The 21,023-nt window shown below is 37.7% G+C and overlaps 1 protein-coding gene across 2 annotated transcripts in view; it reads right to left on the bottom strand.

The window, feature by feature from the left end:
• zgc:165507 (monocarboxylate transporter 2) overlaps positions 1 to 19,362 on the bottom strand; it is a 38,070-nt gene extending 18,708 nt beyond the window's left edge. Inside the window, exons 1-2 of one of the 2 annotated variants that reach the window (XM_023298769.3) lie at positions 19,201 to 19,362; positions 2,780 to 3,014 (exon numbers count right to left, since the gene is read on the bottom strand). In XM_023298769.3, the coding sequence (XP_023154537.1) occupies positions 2,780 to 2,996 (217 nt within the window). In that variant the 5' untranslated portion in view covers positions 2,997 to 3,014; positions 19,201 to 19,362. Of the gene's footprint in view, positions 1 to 2,779; positions 3,015 to 3,184; positions 3,310 to 19,200 lie in introns of those variants that run through there. The other variant, XM_035943133.2, reaches the window with a different exon arrangement.
• Between the last annotated feature and the right edge of the window lie 1,661 nt (positions 19,363 to 21,023).

The raw sequence follows: 21,023 nt of genomic DNA, 5'->3' as shown, positions 1-21,023 counted from the left end.
CTGTAAGAGTGAACACTAGAGTCTTCATGCACCCTTAGCATCTGATTAACTGAAGATCCACTCATTACTCAGAGTTCTGTGGAAACTGTGAAGCTAAAAGACATTCAGACATGATGGAAACTTTCACTTTAAACCAATAAGCAAAGATTGGGTGGGTCTCTGTGTTTTCATGTCGCCAAACTAAGTTGGTATCTTTTTGTTTTTTAACTTCAGTTTATTATAATGGGTATTTTCTTTGGTGGGTTTGAAGGGCATGTTGTCTTTAACAACAACTAAAAACATACACCATGCTTCAGAGCGAGAAAATGTGGAAAAAAAAAAAAAAAAAAAAAAACAGGAAGAAATTTAAGATTTTCAACTTTCCGGTGGTCCTTGAACTACTTATCTGTGACTGTCGGAAAATTGAATCAAATCTGCACTTGAAATTGTGATATTTTATCAAGTCTACAGTGGCTAAAAATGTGACAGGAATCAAGATTACATCACACTCATGTCACTTCAGGACAAATATGTTTATAAGAATCATTTTTGGACGTGACTCAACATGTCTAACTGACCCTAAACACCTCTTCATGTACTGACACTTCCTGTTACTGAATGAATTTGTTAGAGTCTGAGTTGTTCTGAGTGGAAGCTGCACTAGTCGGTGTAGGAACGAACCTCCGGGCTACAGATGGTGATGGGAGGATTACAGCGAGGACAGATGGCAGCCGAGCAGAAGGCCGCAGGACCGACGGCAAAACGGGAAATAAAGCAGGTGATCAGAGCGACACGGTGGAAAGAACGACCGTCTGGAAACACATTCTGACCCTCCACAACGGCCTGTAGTGAAATTACTGAAATGAAGAAGCAGCTGTAGCGCTGGATCAGTAATTCAGACGATGATTATTTGAAAATTCAGCTTCAACACCTCAGAAATACACGTTTTTGAAGCTTCTATGTTGCCTCCTCTCACAGTGTCTTTGGAAAAGAATGAATGTGTAAACTGTAGAACCAACACGTAGAGTAAAGTGTGTTACTGAGAGGAAGTGTTGATTTGTTTGTTTGTTTTGTGGTTTTCTGCAGCTCAGCATGCGAGGCTGCTTGAGTTTATAATCCGGGTCATGATTTAATGACACGAACTGCTTCCATCTCTGTTACCGCCTGCTGCATGTAGAGGGAGGAAAAAACCTAAACCAGGAGCTCTAAAATACAGAAGATGAATTCAATGTGCATCTGTTCTACACTGAAAAAAATGTGGCCAAAAAAAGTTTAAAAAATGGTGGAATACTGTAAAGAAATAATGTGAAAATAACAGCAAATATCTGTACTGTTCTTTTCAGTGATCGTTCCTGCTCTGTTAAGTTACAGATAATATCTAGTAAAATCAGAGGAAAAGTATTAATTACAGGTTAAATATAAAAACAACAAAACAAAAAAAACAGAGCAGTAATGCACTGTAAAAAAAGGGGGGGAAATCTGGCAGCAAGGCCAGTGAAAAAATAGAAATTACTACCTGTGAAAATACAGATTTTTGATGTGTTTTGATTTGTTGTAAATTAATACTTTTTTGATTTTACAGACATTATCTGTAAATTAGTAAAACAGGGAAATCTGTATAATAATAATTTTAATTTATATAATTCAGATTTTTTTGTCCACACAACATAAAATACTTGTTGCTGATTTAAATACAGTAACAAAAAAGTGTAGTTTTACAGTTAAAGGGTTTGAGTTTCTGATGTGGACATTTTTTTAAATAGAATTTAAAAATTCAAATGACTGTCTAATTATTTTTTGACTCTGTTCATTTTGTAGTCAACATGTAAATTAATACATTTCTTCTGTGATTTTACTGTTAACAAATCCTTTACTTTTTTTTACAGTGTAATACCCTTTTGGGGAAAGCTGTAAAATCATTTTTATTATTAATTATTAATATTTTAATTCTTATAATATTTTTTCCTTCATCCAAATAACAGCAAATATCTGTAAAATGACAATGTAAAATATTTTGTACTGATTTACATATTATTAAAAAAGCATAATTTTATTTACAATTAAAGGTTTAGAGTTTTGATATGGATTTTTTTAAATGTGATTTTTAAATTACATTTTTTTTCTTTAATCATTTCTTTAAGTTTTGGCCTGTTTTTTTGTTTGTTTTTTTGCAGTCAACATGTAATTTAATACATTTTTCTGTGATTTCACCAGATATTATCATTATTATTTTACAGTTTTTTTACCCTTTTTGGGCTCAGGAAATAATGCAGAAACCATTTACACACACAAAAAAAAAAAACATTGATGAGTTTCATAATATGAAATCCAAAGATTCCCTCAAAAGCAGGTTAATATTTTGATTAAGGGAAAAACTTGAATTGAAGTTTCATAGATCTACTCTTCTGTACTGCTTTCATTAATTTGCTTCCATACTTTTCTGTCTGTTCTGTGTAAACACTGCCTGCAGTTCAATGAAAAGTCCTGATTTTTTGTGACGTGAGTGTTGGTCACAGCTTAGTTATTAAAGGCTTCACAGTTGTGCAGAGGAAAGCAGAATTTTTTTATTTTTACAGAATCTATTTAGTGCGAAATGTTTATTTTTAGTGAACATTTTAATGAGACATGTATCATAATTTCTGGAGCATCCTATTTTTCGTGAGAACTGCTATTTTTGTGCTGTGTCTTTTATTCTGTACTCTTTTATTGCCATTTAATCCAGATTTATCTTGTGGTTATTATGTTTGTATGGTTTGCATTTTGGTTGGACGTTTCCTAATGAAACCCTCCTTCCACTCACCTGCAGCGTACATGACGGCGAGCATGATGGAGGAGATCCATGCGATCTGACTGTAGGAGGCGTTGAAGATGATCTGGATGTCTTTGAAGAACACCGTGATGGCTTTGGGGAAGGCGTAGGAGAAGCCGATGGAGATGAATGACCCAAACACCACGGCCCACCCCCACCCGCCGTCCGGTGGGGTCACGGCTGGAGGACTCGCGGCTGGAGGCGGCATCGCTGTCCCACCTCAACGCTGAAAATCACCGAAACCACAGAGAAAAAGCACATTAAAAGCCACAACCTACATGACTCCACTCATCCTGTGATTGATTATCGATCAGCTGCTTTGAGACTTTAGAAATAAATGAAGCTGTTTCTGGGAAAATAAACAGACAAATGAAATCATATCAGCAGTTTACACACAGCAGTAATGTGACTGAAGGACAACGGCTGAGGTCCGTATCCTGGTGGAAACGTGTGCAAACATGCACTCGAACGCAGCACAATCCACACCAGAGGACGAGAACTCACTTTACCTGAGAGACCAGACTGGCTCCGCCCACCGTTCACCTTCAGAACACACCTCTCTGCCTTCAGGCTGCAGTGGGAAAGAAGCGGAGGCTGGTCCAGCTCAGATCAGGTGTTGCTGTGTACACACCAAACACACCTGAGCAAAAACCCAACACACATCACACTGCTGATGTGTTGGCTGCTGAGAGGTGTGAAGAAACAACCTGTTTGGTTTCACACAATTAGGCGGAAAATCATATTTGCACCGCACAATGACAAAAACGCATTTATTTAACATTTGCACAGCGAGACACAGAGGTTTACTGAGAACAGCTGGGAAATAATTACTAGCAGGGGTTGAATCAGTTAAGAAAAAGAAAAATTAAAGGGGAAAATCCACTAAAAAATACTGTAATAAATTCAGGATTCTAGGCAGAAGTACAGATCTGAACCTTCTGAAGCCCAAAAACTCATCGACTGGTTTAAAAGGCAAGTTTTGTTTTGTTTTAAAAATGCCAAAATTAAACCTTTTATCAAAACTAGAAGCTGTAAAAACAAAAAGAATCATCAGATTTTAACTTTTTCTTCTTCTCTTTACGTAAAATTTTGTCAAAAATTAACCATTCACACTGCCAAGATTCTGTAAAAAACAAGAAATTATGCACTTGGTACAAATGTGAAATCATTCATGTCTCAGCTGAAACCAACAGTAAGGTGATAAAAATTCAGAGATTTTTCAGCTGAACTTCAGGCAGTGTTTCAACAGAGCAGAGAGGAATCAAATATGGAAGCAAATTAAAATTGTAAATAGATAAATATCTACAGTTTGTAAAGTCAAAAGTGTTTTTTTTTCTGTATAGGTAGAACCTGTGGACAGTTGGAAGAATATTTTACAAGTTGATTCCAAGTTTTTCCAATTTTTGTAAAACAAATAATTAAAAAAATCAACTTTTGTTTCTTTTTTTGATTTATGGCATTATGACTTTGCTGTACAGCACAACAGACATTTTCTAGTTTTCTCTACTTCTAGTCATGGTTGTTCTGTTTTCATAGAGGTGCAGGACTTTATACTGCAGAGAAAAATAAGATCACAGTGAGCAAAAAACGTGCAGGAACTGTTTAAGTTTCCTTAGAAAAAATGACCTTTGCTGGTTTGAAATATCTGGTTAAGTTAATTCACAAAAAGTATCTCTGAGTTTTAGATGTTAGCAATCATAACTAAAAACCTAAAATGCATTTTCTTGGCTTTTTCATTCTTTTTAGACGAATGAATAAGAAAATAATAGTTGAATGCTTTTGTAAATACATAGAATGTACAGAAAGTGCCTTAAATCCCACAACAGCAGCTTCCTCTGAAATCTTTTTCCAACACTGCAGCAGCAGAACGCTGTTCAGGAGAGATAAGAGGTTTTGTTCAAATGAGGCCCCAACAGAAAAAGAAGTATCTGCATCTTTAACTGAACTACATCAGCAGGGTTGGCCAAGAAGAACAGAATTTGCTCTTTTTTACAGAATCTATTCAGAGCAAACAGTCAATTTTTGTCAATATTGAAAATGAGACCTAGAATTAAAAGATTTTGTTGTAATGGTTTGATTTTAACCTGTGATTTGGTTTCCAGATTCCAGATGAAATGGCAAAATGACGACAGATGAGCAGCCCTGTACTTAATGCACTATAAAAAAAAAATTGTGAAAATCTGGCAGCGAGGCCACTGCAAAAATACAAATTACTACTTGTGAAAATACAGATTTTTGTTATGGACAATATTTACAGTTACTGTGTTTTGTTTGCTGTAAATTGTTATTTTTTCTGTGATTTTACAGATATTATCTGCAATTCAGTAAAACCAGGAAATCTGTAAAATAACAATTTTAATTCATATAATAAATTTTTTTTGTCCAGATAACAAAATATTTTTTGCTGATTTAAATACAGTATCAAAAAGTGTAATTTTACTTTCAAAGGTTTTGATATTTTGATGTGGACATTATTTTTAAATGTGACTTTTGAATTTTTTTTTAAAAAATTATTTCTTTAAAATGTCCCCTTTTTTGCAGTAAATATGTAAAAAAAAATTTTTTTTCACTAGATAACAAATCCTTAACAATTTTCAAACCCTTTTCAGGAAATCTGTAAAATAATTATTTTAATTCAGAATATTTTTCCTTCAGCCAAATAACAGCAAATATGTGTAAAATGACAGTGTAAAACACTTTTTACTGATTTAAATACTACCTCAGGTTAATGTTTTCTTCTGTGTTCTGGTCTCACTGATAGCTTCTTCCTCGTGACGGTTAAATGGTCACACCCGACAGTTTTCTGAGAACCAACATCTGCACCCCGATGTTCTTCTGTTTCAGTAACCCACTGGGCAGCGAGTCAACACCAAGAACACAAACACAGTCCCCCTCCTCTGATCTCTGCTGTCAAAGTCCTCAAAACAAACCCCAACATACGAGTTTCACCGTCCATCTACTGTTTCAACATCATATTAAGAACTGAAAAATAAAGCTGCAGGTCTGCAAGAAGGCAGCGCTACATCGAACAGCATCAAGCTTCATGTGAGAACATTCGAGTTTTACGAGGCCACTGGACGTCTCAGTTGTGAGACTGTGAATGAAAATCAGCATCAATAAATGATGCTGCTCCCCGTCTTTGTTGCTGCTTTTGTCAGATCAGGTTGCAGCGACGTGGAGACTCACGAGGTCGTTACTGGGACGACTCACCTCTACGGCAATTTAATTTTAATGCTGGTAAACGCATTTACTAGGAATAATGTGCTTTGAAACACAGATGTGAATTTAGAGAATGGAGAGTGACATCAAAGTAACACTTGAATTAACCCTCAGAACCACAAAACCTGCCAGTGGTTAAAGAGTTTAAAAAAATTCCTTTTTAAAATGCCAAAATTCTAGACTTCATCACAGCCGGAAAATGTAAAAATAGAAATAATCATTGGGTTTTCCACTTTCCAACAGCCTGTGAACTCATCATGTGCAATCTAGAATTCCCATTGTGAAAATTAACCAAATGTAAGCTTTTAAATTGTGATATTTTAATCGAAATCACTTTATTCCACGTCTCATTTAAAAAATTTGCTTTAAAAAAAAAATAAAAATAAAAAAATATTGTTTGTATGAACCATATTCTGTAAAAAACTAAAAATTCTGCTTGGGCAACCACAAACTATTAGTGACTCTGCTGAACCAACAGTCATGTGAGAAAAATTCCTAGACTTTCAGCCCAACTGCAGGCAGTGTTTACACAAAGCAGATAGAAGACCAGTATGGAACCAAGGTAAAATGTAAGTATTAAAAAATAATCTTTTTCCTCAATGTGAGCTCATTTTTCTCTAAAATATAAAGTCCTGGAGCTGTTTGAAAACAGAACAACCATGACTAGAAATAGAGAAAACTCAGAAATGTGCAGAATGAAGCAGTTATAATGTCACACATCACAAAAAAATGTTTTAGATACATTTTAAAACTTGGAGTCAATATGTACAACAGTTTTCTAAGTGTCCACAAGTATTATCAATACTGTAAAACTGTGACTACATACTAGAGATATTTCACTACTTACACTACCGTCCAAAAGTCTGGGGTCTCTTACAAATGTCCTTATTTTTGAAAGAAAAGCATTTTTTTTGCTTCAATGAAGATAACATTAAATGAATGATAAATCCAGTGTAGACATTGTTAATGTGGTAAATGACTATTGTAGCTGGAAACAGCTGATTTTTAATGGAATATCTCCATAGAGGTACAGAGGAACATTTCCAGCAACCATCACTCCTGTGTTCTAATGCTACATTGTGTTAGCTAATGGTGTTGAAAGGCTCATTGATGATTAGAAAACCCTTGTGCAGTTATGTTAGCACATGGAGAAAAGTGGGAGTTTTACTGGAAAACATGGAATGTCTGGATGACCCCAAACTGTTGAACAGCGGTATATATTTTTAACTTTTTTCCAATGTTTGCCTCCTCTGTGTAAAAACAGTTCAGATGAATAGTTCCTGAATTTCTGTCCTGTCACTGTTGGTCACAGCTGAGTCACTAATAGCTTCACAGATGTATCATGGATGAAATATTTTTTGTTTTTAGAAGAATCTAATTAGAGCAAATAGTTTATTTTTCATATTTTTTAGGTTAACAATTAAATTCCTTCTTGGCACCTTAAGAAAATAATGCTGGTTTATCAGAGTTTTTACTTATTTATTTACTGCTGCACTGAAAATTAGGTCACTGTGGCAAATGTCAGCCACAGAAGTAAACTGCAGACAGAATGAAGAGAAAAACGAGCTGAGAGCTGCTCCAAATGTCCGACCCAGCTGAAGGTAACTTTTCTATTGTTTTGTCCTAGTCAGTAAAACGTGACCCTTTTAACAACACAAACACTGATTAGTGCAGCTTTAAATATTCCGCTAATCTTTTACACTTTGCTCCGTGGCTTAAAACTCTTGCTAAATATTTGAAGCAGGAAAAACAAGGAAAAAAATGTCCTTTTGGTACATCTGCTCACATTAATGAATGAAAAAATGCATGAATGAGTGAATGAATGAGCAAATATTTAAAAGAGGATTTTTAAAAATTTCTAACTACATCTGCTGGGGTGTTTCTCTTTGTGATGGTGATGTACTGGTTAGTGACCAGTACAGCGGCACTGGATTACTGGGGGCTGGTAATTATGGCTGGTTGTAACTGTGCCTTTATATTAACAAAAACATCTCAAACTTGTGGCAGCTGAATGGAAATATAATCCTCCAAGTGTATAAGAAAACCCTGCATTGGCCCTTTAATGAAAGTTAGAGATTATGGCGTTTTTCCACAGTTCCATACAGCAGGTCTAATCCAGGCTAATCAGATTACAGGCTGTCTACTGCAGCACTCGCTGGAGATACCGGTTTTGATTGATTGAACATGACGACAATGCACCAAGGATCCTCAGAACACATAAGCAGCTTAAATTGATGGCTTCCAATATGAAGCTGGGAACAGACTGACAATAAAAAAAGAGCAGCTTCTGGACAGAAAATAGAAGAGAAACGTCCTGTAAAGTGTGACGGATCTGGTTTGTGATCAACAAAAGTCAAAGACAACAAAGTCACCGTTCAGTCGCGACAATGTCAACACTTCCTCCTTGGTTTTGCAAGTCTCTGCAGCGACCTTCACCTGACAAACCGACATTTACGAAAGCAGGACTAACAATAGGCCAAAAATATGATGCTGGAAAGAACATCACATCATTTTAAAGACATTTTTTGGCAGAAAACATTACAAGTTTGGAGTGTCAGGGTCACTGTCAGGATGTCTGATGGTGGTAAAACTTTTTAAGGACAACAGCTAAATCCCAGCATGACTTTACTAAACCACTCGTGAATCAGTTAAGTGAGGATTTGTGGTGGCTAATAGGAGTCACATTACTGTTGGCATAAAATACAATCAGAGATGTTGAGCCAAGTTTTTCAATCCTCAGCAGCTGAGTTCAGGAGCAGATACTGAGCATCGGTTGTCTGCAATCTGAGCCCAATTTCAGTGGCAAAATGTGTGTAAAGGGAAAATAAAATGCATGTTTTGAGTTGTGAAAGACGCATTTAGTGTGTGTGAAATGATGTAGAGCTGCACTAAATAAAATAAAGGCATGTGGTTTTAAAGTCAAAAAAGCCAAAATTGCAGCATTCATCTTTTCAACAGCTCTTGAACTGCTCATCTGTGGTGTAAAATCATGGTATTTTAATCAGAATCACTTTATTCTACGTTTTAACAACTGTCAAACATTTTCTGTAAAAAACAAAAAATTCTGTGATCCTCAACACAACTGTGACGCCATTAGTGACTCACCTAAGATCAGCGATCCTGAGAAAAAAATTCAGAGACTTTTCAGTTGAACTGCAGGCAGTGTTTACACAGAGCAGATAGAAGGTAAGTATGGAAACAAACTAAAAAGGAAGGTAGTAAAATATCTGTAGTATTATTTCCAGTGTTGGCCACACCTGTAGGCACTTAGAAAAAGATGTTGTAAATGTTTTATTTTCTTTTTTATGATATTATAACTTCATTATACAGCACAAAAATCATTTTTGCATAATTTTCCACACAATATAAATCATGACTAGAATGTAGATAAACTCAGAAATGTCATCTGTGCTGTAATAAAACATTAAAAGGGCATACATCATAAAGCAGAAAAAAGTCATTTCTTTCTTTATTTATTTTACAAAAATGTTAAAAACCTGAAACCAACATGTACAACATTTTTCCAAGTGCCCACAGGTGTTAACAACACTGGAAAAATAAGTTTGCTCCACATACTCGGTATTTTATGACTTAATTTTGTAATTACTTTCTATACTTGTCTTCTATTTATTCTGTCTAAACACAAACACAACCTGCAGTTCACCTGAATAATCCCTCAATTTAGGTCACATGACTGTTGGTCACAACTGAGTCACTGATACCTTCACAGTTTTGCCAATAAGCTCAGAAGTTTTTGTTTTGTTGCAGAATTTGATTAAAGCAAAGGTTTTATTTTTTGGTATTTTTCCTGAGCAACGCTTGTAAAATAAAGTGATTTTTATTAAATATCATAATTTTAGGCTTTGATTTCGTGGTGTTTTACAATAGTGCCACTGAGTAGTTCAAGGATTGTTGGAAAGTGAAAATCTTTTTTGAACCTGTCAGTAGATTTTGGGGTTCAGAGAACTGATTTAGTCAATTAATGTGTCAAAAACAATTATGCATATTTAGTCATCAAGGTGGAAAAATCTGCATTTATGGACACGTGAAGCATGAAGACAGTAACGCACCTGTACTGTGTGTTGGTTTGTCTCTTCAATAAATGAGCAGCAAGTTGAAAGCGGGAGGCCAGAAACCAAAATAACATTTCTGTAATCAAATCATTCGACTGGCAAAAGCTCATCAGATTTCAGGTTACATTGTACTGGAGTGTGTGTGTGTGTGTGTGTGTGTGTGTGTGTGTGTGTGTGTGTGTGTGTGTGTGTGTGTGTGTGTGTGTGTGTGTGTGTGTGCGTGTGTGTGTGTCCTCCAAGGACAACAATACTTGTTGGCAGGAAGCCTGGTTCTTTGCAGCCTACAAAGATGCAGAATCTCAGGTTTAATTCACAGTAAGAGTTGAGCCAAGACCCCAGTGTTGGATTTCAGGTGAGCTCCGGTAAAGAAGGAACAGGTGAGAGGTGTGGGGATGAAACTCGGGCCTGGTTTCACTCTCCCACCCCTGAATGAGCTACGAACACCCAGCGAGGGTTTTGAGGTGATAGACTAAAGACTCGGAAAACACCGATTGGCCGCCCCGCTGAGAGCTTGGATTTGCGACCGTCTTGGCAGCTGCAAAATCCAAATTCACTCCAAAGGAGAAGCCTCGGTGGATCCAAGCTAAGGGAAGCAACACACACCTGCACATCTGGCAAAACATGTGGCGGCATCATCCCATCAGGACACACTTCTATCCTATTTTACAGCGCAACATCTCTTGGAAAGCAGCAGTTTTACCAAATTTGATCCCCCAATGGACATACCCCAGATACTGTGCTACTTCCTGTCTTGATTACACTCCTTTCACAGACATAAAGAGCTGCATAGTTGTCCCTAGTACACCATTACTCTAGTCTATTTGGAGAACTCCATTCCACACATGCTCAGTTGGTTGTATCTGCATACAGCTGCTAAACTTCTGCACTACTGTCCTTGCAGAAACTTTGCCCACCTTACAGACTGTCATGAACGTGGGGAGATTAAATTACATCATGCTGAGGCGAGGAGACCCTTGTGAAATCACGACATTAGAAAGTGTAACACTGACCTAAGGCACTTGGTTTGTGCAATAAAGTCCTCTTTTTAAAATACCTATCAATGATTTGTAGACACCATGTGTACACTAAAATGAATGCTCTTAGTCCCTCAGATGACTTTCAGTTATTAGAAGGAACACTTCTGGAATGCCAAAAGCAGAAATCCTTTGTATCGTATAAAAGCAACAGGCTTGAATCACTAAGAATATCTTGTTGTACACTGCTCAAGACAGAAACTGATAAAGAATCATGGGAAGAAATTTTACTGTTACCTTCTAAATTATCAATAAGCAACAGATACAGTGAGATGCAATATAATATTTTACAAAATGTTTACATATACAGTAAATACACAACAGGAGCGGTCCCAAAATGTCCAAATTGTAAAATAACTATAGGGACCAGAATTCATTGCCTCTGGGATTGTAAAGAAATTAAGTTGGTAGGCTGTAATAGAGAGATCAGTCTAGTTATAGGACAGCAACTGATTCTGAGTCCTCTACTCTGCCTATTGGGGTTCATACCAGATGCTTTAAAGGGACACAATGAGGTAGTTCAGTTTTTTTTAATGTTGGCTAGGAAGGTTGTAATGACTAAGTGGGTTGGTGTCAATCCCCCTCTATTCAACTGTGGAAGTCTCTAATATCAGAGGTTATTTTAAGGAAACTGAGGTACTGTGTTGGTGGTAGAATTCATCTTTTTACAACAAAATGGGGAAGAGTGGTTCATGTTTGGGATATTCAGTGCAGAACAAAATGACCTTGGATAGAGGACTGGGCCAGGTACAGAAGAACCTCCTGATTACTGTGCGTCAGTCTTTTCTGTATCTGCTGTGAATTGTATCTTGGACCCACTATGACTGTAATATGTATACTAAAGTGAACTCTTAGTTAAAAAAAAATCCTCATTTGACAAGCTGTTATGCAATACAGTCAACGTTTGCTGCATTTAATCTTCTCTACAACAGGCTGAGACACTAAATTCCAACAAATATAACTTCTTTAAGCATGCATAAGTTGGTATTTGTGCTTAAATACCAAGCGTGCCTCAAGCAAACGTATTCTAATGACATGTTAGACATGTTTTATCCAGTAGATACAAATCTGTGACCAGAGTTTTGTCTTTGTGTAGGTTGGTTTGACAAAAGCTAAAGCTGACAGTTAACAGGTATCTACATAAAAGGGGCTGTTGCATCAATGAGCATTTTTGCTCCCCAAGAATTAGGATCAGCCCCAAAAGTCCAGTACTGGTTGAGATCTAGAGTTTATGAGAGCATCTAGAAGCAACACTAATGAGAGTAGAGAAACTGAACCAAAACAGCAAAGTTCTGGATCAAAACAATGAGCTGAAAAACACTAAAATGCTCCATTTAACTGAGGGAAGGTGCAGGAATTAGTGTAGCTTTAAACCTGCTGAAATTCCACCAAGATACAACTTTTCCAACGTCCTCCATGTTCCTCACTAAAGTTTTTTTTTTTAAAAACTTCATATTTGCAACTTTCTTCCACTTTCACTGATGATGAAAGGTTGGTTGGTGGTCACCTAATAATAGGTTTTTAATGTGGGCCTTTATGGAGTCTTCTGTGGGAATAAGGGACAACAGGAGATTAGCTAAATTTAGAGTGAAGGGCCAGTCGACATTCCTGTTTAACCTGTAAAAGATGAAATACAGAGTGTTAAAAGTATAAGTTCTCCCACTACAGTAATGGTTGAGACCTTCAAGGGCAGAAATATTCCACAGCTTCAGGTATTTCAGATAAACAGGCGCTTTAAGCCCTGTGAGACTCTACAACGGGGAACTTGACCTCTACAGTCGGCGGTTACCAGCATGACCCTCACTCCCCCAGCCCAGTCTCATGGGACTTAAAGTTATGGCAACGCAAGATTAGCTCTAAGGTAACCTCTGAGTAACACTACTGACTTTGTTTTCAGAAATCATTAACCCAATCAGCAGCTCCCTTAATGTTGACTGAGGCACAAATTTCATCTTGCGAACACAATGCGTCCACAGAGATCACGTAAACAGTCTTGCCCTTGGTCTCGCATGCCGACAAACCGGAGAAATACCTCAGAAACAATGGCTCCCTCTGAAAGCTGTTCTCAGATCAAAACAAGCCACCAGGCAGGGGGTCTTCCCGTAAAACACACCCAGAATATAATACTCTTTCTACTCCACCGTCGGCCTCTGAAGTCTGAGGCCCTTCACCTAATTCCTGGAGATGAAACTTAATTAAACAAACTTGTGCACATAATAATTCTCCCAACCTGCAGTGCTGGTTTATTTTTGTTTGCTGAGACTATAGCTTGAAATAAAATGAAATCATCAGTCGTAAGTCACATGCAGCTAAACCTACATGGATGCTTTTCCATGTGGGAACGCCCACAGTCAGCATCCAATCCAACGGTCCGGCTCCGGCACGCACCTCTGACCACGTCATGAAGGTCGCGCTCGTATTGTGCTGTTATATCTTTGGTTTAGAATGAACTGAACAACTAAGTGCCACTAAATGAACACACAATCAGGTACAGCAGCTTATAAAATCAGTATATGTAGTATAAAACAAGTGATTCTGAGGTTTTAGATTCACTACGTAAAGACTGTCAGACTTATATCATTCACCAGAGCCAGAAACTGCAAATACAAGAACATTGATAAGATTTTCAACTTTCCTATGGTCCTTGAACTACTCATTTCTCATGCGTTTTATTGTGATGAAAATGATACAAATCTAAGCTTAAAATCTTAACATTTCATCAGCTTATGATATCACTTTGGTTTAAAAAAAAAAATCACCAAAAAGTCACAATTTGGAGGAAATCGAATCCATTAAAAACAAAAAATGTTTGCAGATCTCGGTGCAAATGTGAATGTAGAAATGATTCATCTGCAACCAACAGTCACGTAACAAAAATTCATTGACTTTTTGGCTGAACTCGGCTGAACTGCAGGCAGTGTTTCCACTGAGCAGTTAGGAGAAAAGTATGGAAGTGAATCAAAATATGCAAGTTGTAAAATATTTATAGTATGTAAAGCCACCATTTCTTTCAGCCACATTGTTGGTCACATCCGTGTTCATTTGAAAAAAATGTTATACATTACAGGTTTTGTCAAGTTTTGTAAAATAAATAATCAAATCTTCTTTTTTATGATTTTACCATTGTAACTTTGTCCTACTGCACAGAAGACATTTTTTAGTTGTTTTTATTCGTTGTCATGGTTGTGCTTTCTCCATAGGAGGTGCTGGACTTTATACTGCAGTAAAAAATGAGCAAAAAATGCTCAGAAATGCAATTAGTTATTGGATATTAAATTAATCACCAACTATGTAAACAAAGTAATGTCGTTACAAAAAATTCTTCTTCTTAAATCTGAATGTTTTCTAGCTTTGTTACTTTTCATGACAGTAAACTAGTTATTTATGGATTGTATACAAAAGAAGACATTAGTCATTTCATATTTCTTTATTTTCTGACATTTTATAGACCAAACAACTAATCAAATAATGAAGAAGATAATCAAAAAATTAATGGGCAATGAAAAGAATCATCAGTTGCAGCCCTAATGTACCTTGACACCAGTATGCAGCACTGACAAGCTAATTATCGCCAATATATCAGCCTATATCTACTTCTAATATGGTCTTTATGCTTTCAATTGCTCCACAGTTTCTAAATTATGTGTGGGGAGGTGAGCCAATGCAGAAGTGTCAAGCATTATATGGATTCAAATACAACTCAACTACAAAGATACAGAAACCTCAGCTGTCATTTAAACTAAAAAATAAATAAAATAGAAATGTTTCCATGTGCTGTTATGTGTTGCACCTTTATGAGAACTAAAAAATGAATAATTCTGTAAAAAGTTCAAATGGAAGTGAAAGTTTGCAGCTTCTATCAGTCTCTGTACTTCAGCATTAGATTTAAATCTATTATTTGTTAGACAAATGGCCAGATTTGGAGCAAAATCTGCAGAACAAACAGAGCTAATCCTCACAGTAGCTGTTGTTCAGCAATTACGTACGCACTTGAGTGTTAAATAGTCAGTGTTGTTATGTTCTTACACTGGAGTACAATGCTTTGGTCTTTTGTTCTGCGTCAGGTACACAACAGGGAACATGGAAATCTTGAAACCTGATCTAAATAGAAAAAAACGCCCCCTCTTTTACGTCCTCATATCACTGAGGAGCAACGGAGTATAACCTTGTCCATGTCATGTTTACAGTCCTGTCCAACAGCGATCCATCAGTCAGCAAACCTAAACTCACAGCTAGAGTCACAAAGAACCAAACTGAGTGATGACAAGAACAAGGATTCGTGCAACAGATGTAATGGGCACAGAGTCTCATGTCAAACAGTCGCTTTAGGACTCCTTCGTGACGTCGTAACTGCACAGAAAACATGTGGCAGATTCTCCAAGATGCTCCAAACAAGCTGCCTGCATAGTACCTCGGAAAACTGCAGAAGTGGATTCATTGGCAACATTAGGCCAAAAAAGTCAACTGCCGTAAACACTGAGACCAGCATCGAAGTCAGCCAAAGAAACGTCCTAATGATCAGCAGCCCACATGTTAGGAGAGGCTTCTGCTTAACTAACAAACAAACAGTGTGGCCATTATCAACCCAACAGTGTTTAGGCAACCTACAGAGTGAAACTTGATGCAAAGCAACTTTACAAAGAAGAAAAACTGGACAGAAGCCAAATGGGGGGAAATGCATACAGACCTAGTTCACAAGGTCAGGAAATGAAAAACTGGAGGTAATCAGGAGCAAACTTTAGTGAAAAAGCAGACAAAATAACTTGAAATTCTCCCAAACTAAGAGAAACGTGGAATCGAATGTACTCTACCTTCCAAAAATGCCCTCAACAATAAGAAAACTCTTCTATACTGTAACGTCTGTCATCTTAAGTCTTGACTATACTCCCTTGTGGATGCCTACATGGACAGTTGTAGACACCACGCACTAGAAGTTGTTGCTATTATGCTACTTTATAGGCCACAAGGTGAATATATACATATTCTGTGGATGAGAACTATTGCTGAACATGTAAAATAGTCTCCATGCAACAAGTTTTGATCTGCATGCTAAAAGTATAAAGGCCAATTCTGCATGACCGATACAGATTTTTCAAGTGTTTTGTTGATGTTCAAGCGGTTGATTGGACATACATGGTCACACTGTCTCTCATACTGACCATAGAAAAACACACAAAGCTCCAGCAAAACACAGAATATCTGGAGATTTTAGAACTTCTCGCTGGGTTTGGGATCCATCGAATGAAAACATGCACAAATCCGGGCACCTCCAGAGTCCAACAGGGACTAACCATGATTTTTTTTTTCTTTATAATTAAGATTGAGAATTTCCTCCCACAGTCTCTCCTCATTTGGTTTCCTGTCGCATCTGCAGCTGATTTGCTTGCAGTCACAAATTTTAGGCTGCACTTTTTACTGCACTAACTGTTTATGGAGGTATGTGATTAACGAGGTACTTTCATTGCATGTATGCCAGATTAGCAGTCCTGGCATATTAACTAATGGTTTCCTTTGGTGTATTTGTGACTTTTCAATGATTTGCAGTCATTTTGGTGTGTTTGTGCAGCTTAGGTAGGTAATTAACAATAACAAGTGGAAAGCATGAATTATTGTTTCTGTTTTCCACACACCCAAGGATATGCCAGGGGCCAAACTTATGTAAGTTTTGTCCTCTTCACAAGTCCGCAAGAGTCTGCATGGACAAATGCAGTCCAAAATCTATGTCCACTTGGTCCTCTACAGGACCAGTTGTGCAAATGCTCAGCAGTTGTGCTCGTTTGTGGAATATGTGCATTTCTAAAACAAAGTCCCCTAAAGCAGACTAGAAAGTGTATACTAGCAAAAACTATATGTCTGTGTTGAAAAGGAGCATACCACTGCTGTAACACTGACCTTATGGCAACAAGCAAACTCCAACCAGACCAATGGAGCAGTTAAACATGAAGCCTGACTGTCATTAGATAAACTGCTTCAATCCTACAAATTACAGTTTTTTAAAGAAATGGTTGGACATTTTTAAAAAATGAGTTAATTTAGCGCAGAAGATTGATATCAATGCAATATCATGACTGGATGGTAAATATAAGCTTAGCTTAGCTCCAGGAAGGACTAGGAATAGTGTCCCCTCATAAACCCACACAGTGCTGTTTGCATACTTCACTTTGTGTACACATCAAACAAAACCGATGCAACACGTTAATTTGTCACCTCAACAGAAGCTGGGAGATAGATTTTCCTTCTTTTGGACAGAGTTAGGCTGCCTGTTACAAGCCTGCATGCCAAGCTAAGCTAACTAGATAGACAGTGGTGTCGGTAGGCCTGGGTGGTCTACATTTTTTGGTTTGTTTGAGGTTTTGTTTCAACAAAAGTAAAAATATTAAAAGAATAATCATGAATCTAATCATCTGTCATTCTGACTGCGTGATAAAACCCTTGATAATAATATCTTACAGATGATCACAACACTGGCTGAACTTCTTCTCTTCAACATGAGCTACATCTCTGCTCCTGGACTATTTAAAGACAGTCATCCAAAATACTAAAAAAATACAGTTTTTAAAAAGACAAGTATTTCCAAGGAACATCTTTACATAAGAGTCTGGCTTTGGAAATCTTATAAATAACTCTAATTCCAAAGCATGCAGTGGAAAAATGGGAAAACCTTACTTTGACTAGTTCACAGTGTCTCACATTTAACATAAATTTTATAACAAAATAATTACAATATTGTGCAATTATCAGGATAACATGTAAAAACAGTAGGCTGAGCCCCCAGTGCGTGAAGATCCCAACAACACCTTTAGGTTGTGTACAAATCTAGACATTGATTATCTCCGGCTTTGATAAATGCCAGAGATAAATGGTGAAAATGCTGATTTTTCACAATTTTCTGACATTTTATAGAGCAAATAATTAATCGATTAATGGATAAATTCATCACCGGATCAATCAACAATGGAAACAATCATTAGTTGGAGCATCAGCGGTGGTACAAATGCTGACGAACTTGACGTTGGGGTTCAGGGTCACCAGCCTCCATTCACGTCCAGGTACTAGTTGCTTTCTTTACTTATATCAGGATGAGATCATTCCTTTATCCTTTGTACTGTATGTATATGCATGTGCTTTTAATTGTTATGCTAAAAACATTAGCCATGTATCCTGATAAACAGGCTACAGCGGTTAAATTCAAATTACTCCTGGTCTTTCTTTAAAATAGATGATTGAAATGTTTAATAATTAGCAAAACTGACTGAAATTAAACATTTTATTATGATATATTTTTCACCTATAACACGCTGCCCCAACACCGACTGTAGATAAAGCTTGGAGTTTATGGTTTTATGATTCATACATCCTGTATAGTGGTGGCTGCTGAGTAAAACTGTGCAGCTTTAAAGTGTTGTGATGCTCGAACACAACAAACTGCAGCTACAGAGGACCTTTCCTTACAGTTCAACAACCCAAATACAATCCTGCTGCTGTTGAACTGTTATGGTCAAATACAGACTACAGTGTTGCATTTTTCAATGGAAGCAGCAGCATGTGACCTGTGAAGCTATTTTTAAAGCCCATCAGCTGATCGGGCTTGAAATACCGTCTCTGCTTGTCACAAACCTGCAATGGAAACGAAATAAAAAGAAAATCCTTATCCTTGGATAAACTCATGACGTTGCAGGGGAAACCGTTTTTACACTTGTACCCCCCTCCAGAGAATCTGGAGCTGAATGGGTGATGTAACAGTGGTTCCTCAGCACTGCAGTAATCGTATGATGCTGCTGATGTAAGGACAGGGACCGGCTGAAGCCAGTCTTAATACCCAGGGCCTACATGCGCCAAACCGGCCGCTCCAAAAAACGCGCATCGCTGCACCTCATGCGCCTCGTTCCCCCTGCAGGAGCGTGACCGCGGGGCAGCAGTTGGGAATTCCACCTCTCTGCTCCGGCTCCTGAACGTATCAGAAAATGTATTCTGCTGCTCTTACAGCACATGCTCATCCCTGCGCGCCAAAAAACGCCGAAACGCTCCGTTAATCCTCCCGATCGGCGGCGCGTCTTTCAGTCGGTAAACGGGAACGTTACTTTACCTTGTGGAGGGGAACGGAGGGGCGTTCTCGTCCTGCCGGCTCGGTGACCTTGGAGCGGGGAGATGCGTGTCTGCGGCTGGACGGAGGAGCTCTGTTTAAATTTCCTGCGTTGACGCGGAGCTGCTGCGCGCTGCGGAGGGCGGCGCTGCCTCCGGCTCAGTGGTTGGATTTATTCCTCCTCCAACCACCTCCGTGGTGCTGCAGCAGGCCTGTAGAGCAGGAGGACACACAGGAGGGCTGTTAATCAGACAATTCCAGTAGCTGTTAAATGTGAATAAACGCAGAATTTCCCCTTTACGCAGACAAAAACAGCAAGTGTTACAGGTGAGAAGTTGAAACTACACAATAAAGGCATGTAGCTTTTATTAATTTTGCAGGAAGAATTAACCACGTTAATTAACAAGTGCTGCCAACCACCAATTTTGCCTCATTTGAAAGAAAGTTATCCAAATCCACACCCGAATTTAAAGGTCCTGTGGTTATTCCACCAATAGGACACCATATTTCTTAATTTTCTGACAGTCCTATGAATTACATTTGTCAAAGGTACCATTTTGTGCCACTTTCCAGCAAATTAATTAAGGTCTCACATGTCTCCAGAATATGTCTTTCAATTTTTCAGCTCACAATACCACAAATATAGTCCATTTCATTCAACTACTTGTTTTTATTTTTTTTAATTTCTGTTCTAAATGGGCTGTTTCAGTGTCTGAAGCTTGAAATACTGCTGAGTTGCTGCTGACCACGCCCCCTTCAGGAAGAAGACTCTCTGCATCTGTGATTGACAGTGCAGAGCAAAACTGTTGACCTCATGGCAGCCTGGTTTGAAACCAGGACTTTCTATCGCTTATAACTTTCTCACTGAAGATCATTTTACATAGAAATATTACAGAATTCACAGCACATAATTTCTTTTTATAAAATTTGGAAATGACTAGTGGTTAATATGTAGCCTTAATGTGCTGGGCTTCAGTCCCTATTATATACTATACTGTTGCCTGGCAACAGAAACAGAAAAAATATGTAAATGAGAGCAACTTTATGAGGAAATAAGTTGTATTAAAATGCAGTATATGTGAGCACAGAGAGCAGGAGAGAAGTAGACATGGAAACAGCAGCTGAGTGTAGTTTGAACTGAAGCACAAAAAGCGACATGAAAACACAATAACTCAGCTTCATAGCACAAATATTAACACATCTGTCCCAAGTTAATGGGTTAATCTGCTTTATCGTTTCAGTTCTGCAGCAGAAAATGGCTGTAAGAGACAGAAATATTTCAAATGACCAAGGCTTTATTGTTATTTCTTGCATAATGAGCTTATTTTCAACACGGCTGCTGCTAGCAAAGCAAATATTTGCATTTAACTTTCAACACTGAAGGAAGATGAGGTGTCAGCCTAAGTGCTAAAATGGGTTAAAGATTCAGTTGGAGCTGAAAAAATGCAGTAAATCGGTTAAGATGGGAGTTAAATGAGCAGCCTGGTATCATGAAATGACATATAGATAACATATAGAGTTATTTTTTGCGGCTTTTTTGTGATTTTACACCCAGTACTCTCCACTAGCTTAGGGATGAATGACGTCTTAAACCTTCTTACTATCATTATAATTGGCTCAACATTTCACCTTATAGTGTCCCAGGATTACTTGTGTCGTCATTAAACCAGCATGCGAAAAGCTCAAAATTACACTACATGCTATTCTGGTCCTTGTGCTCCAACTGTTTCCTCTACTTGCCGTCTCTTGTTTGTCCTTGTTCGCCCTCTTTCTGTTTGAACTTGTGCGTCTTTACCTGGGCGTGGTTACCTGTTCGTCTTCTCAGG

The sequence above is a fragment of the Amphiprion ocellaris genome, chromosome 21, assembly GCF_022539595.1.
Source record: "Amphiprion ocellaris isolate individual 3 ecotype Okinawa chromosome 21, ASM2253959v1, whole genome shotgun sequence".
Classification (NCBI taxonomy): Eukaryota; Metazoa; Chordata; class Actinopteri; family Pomacentridae; genus Amphiprion; species Amphiprion ocellaris.
Note: the sequence above shows the minus strand (reverse complement) of the source record. Positions and strands in the feature narration are given on the sequence as shown.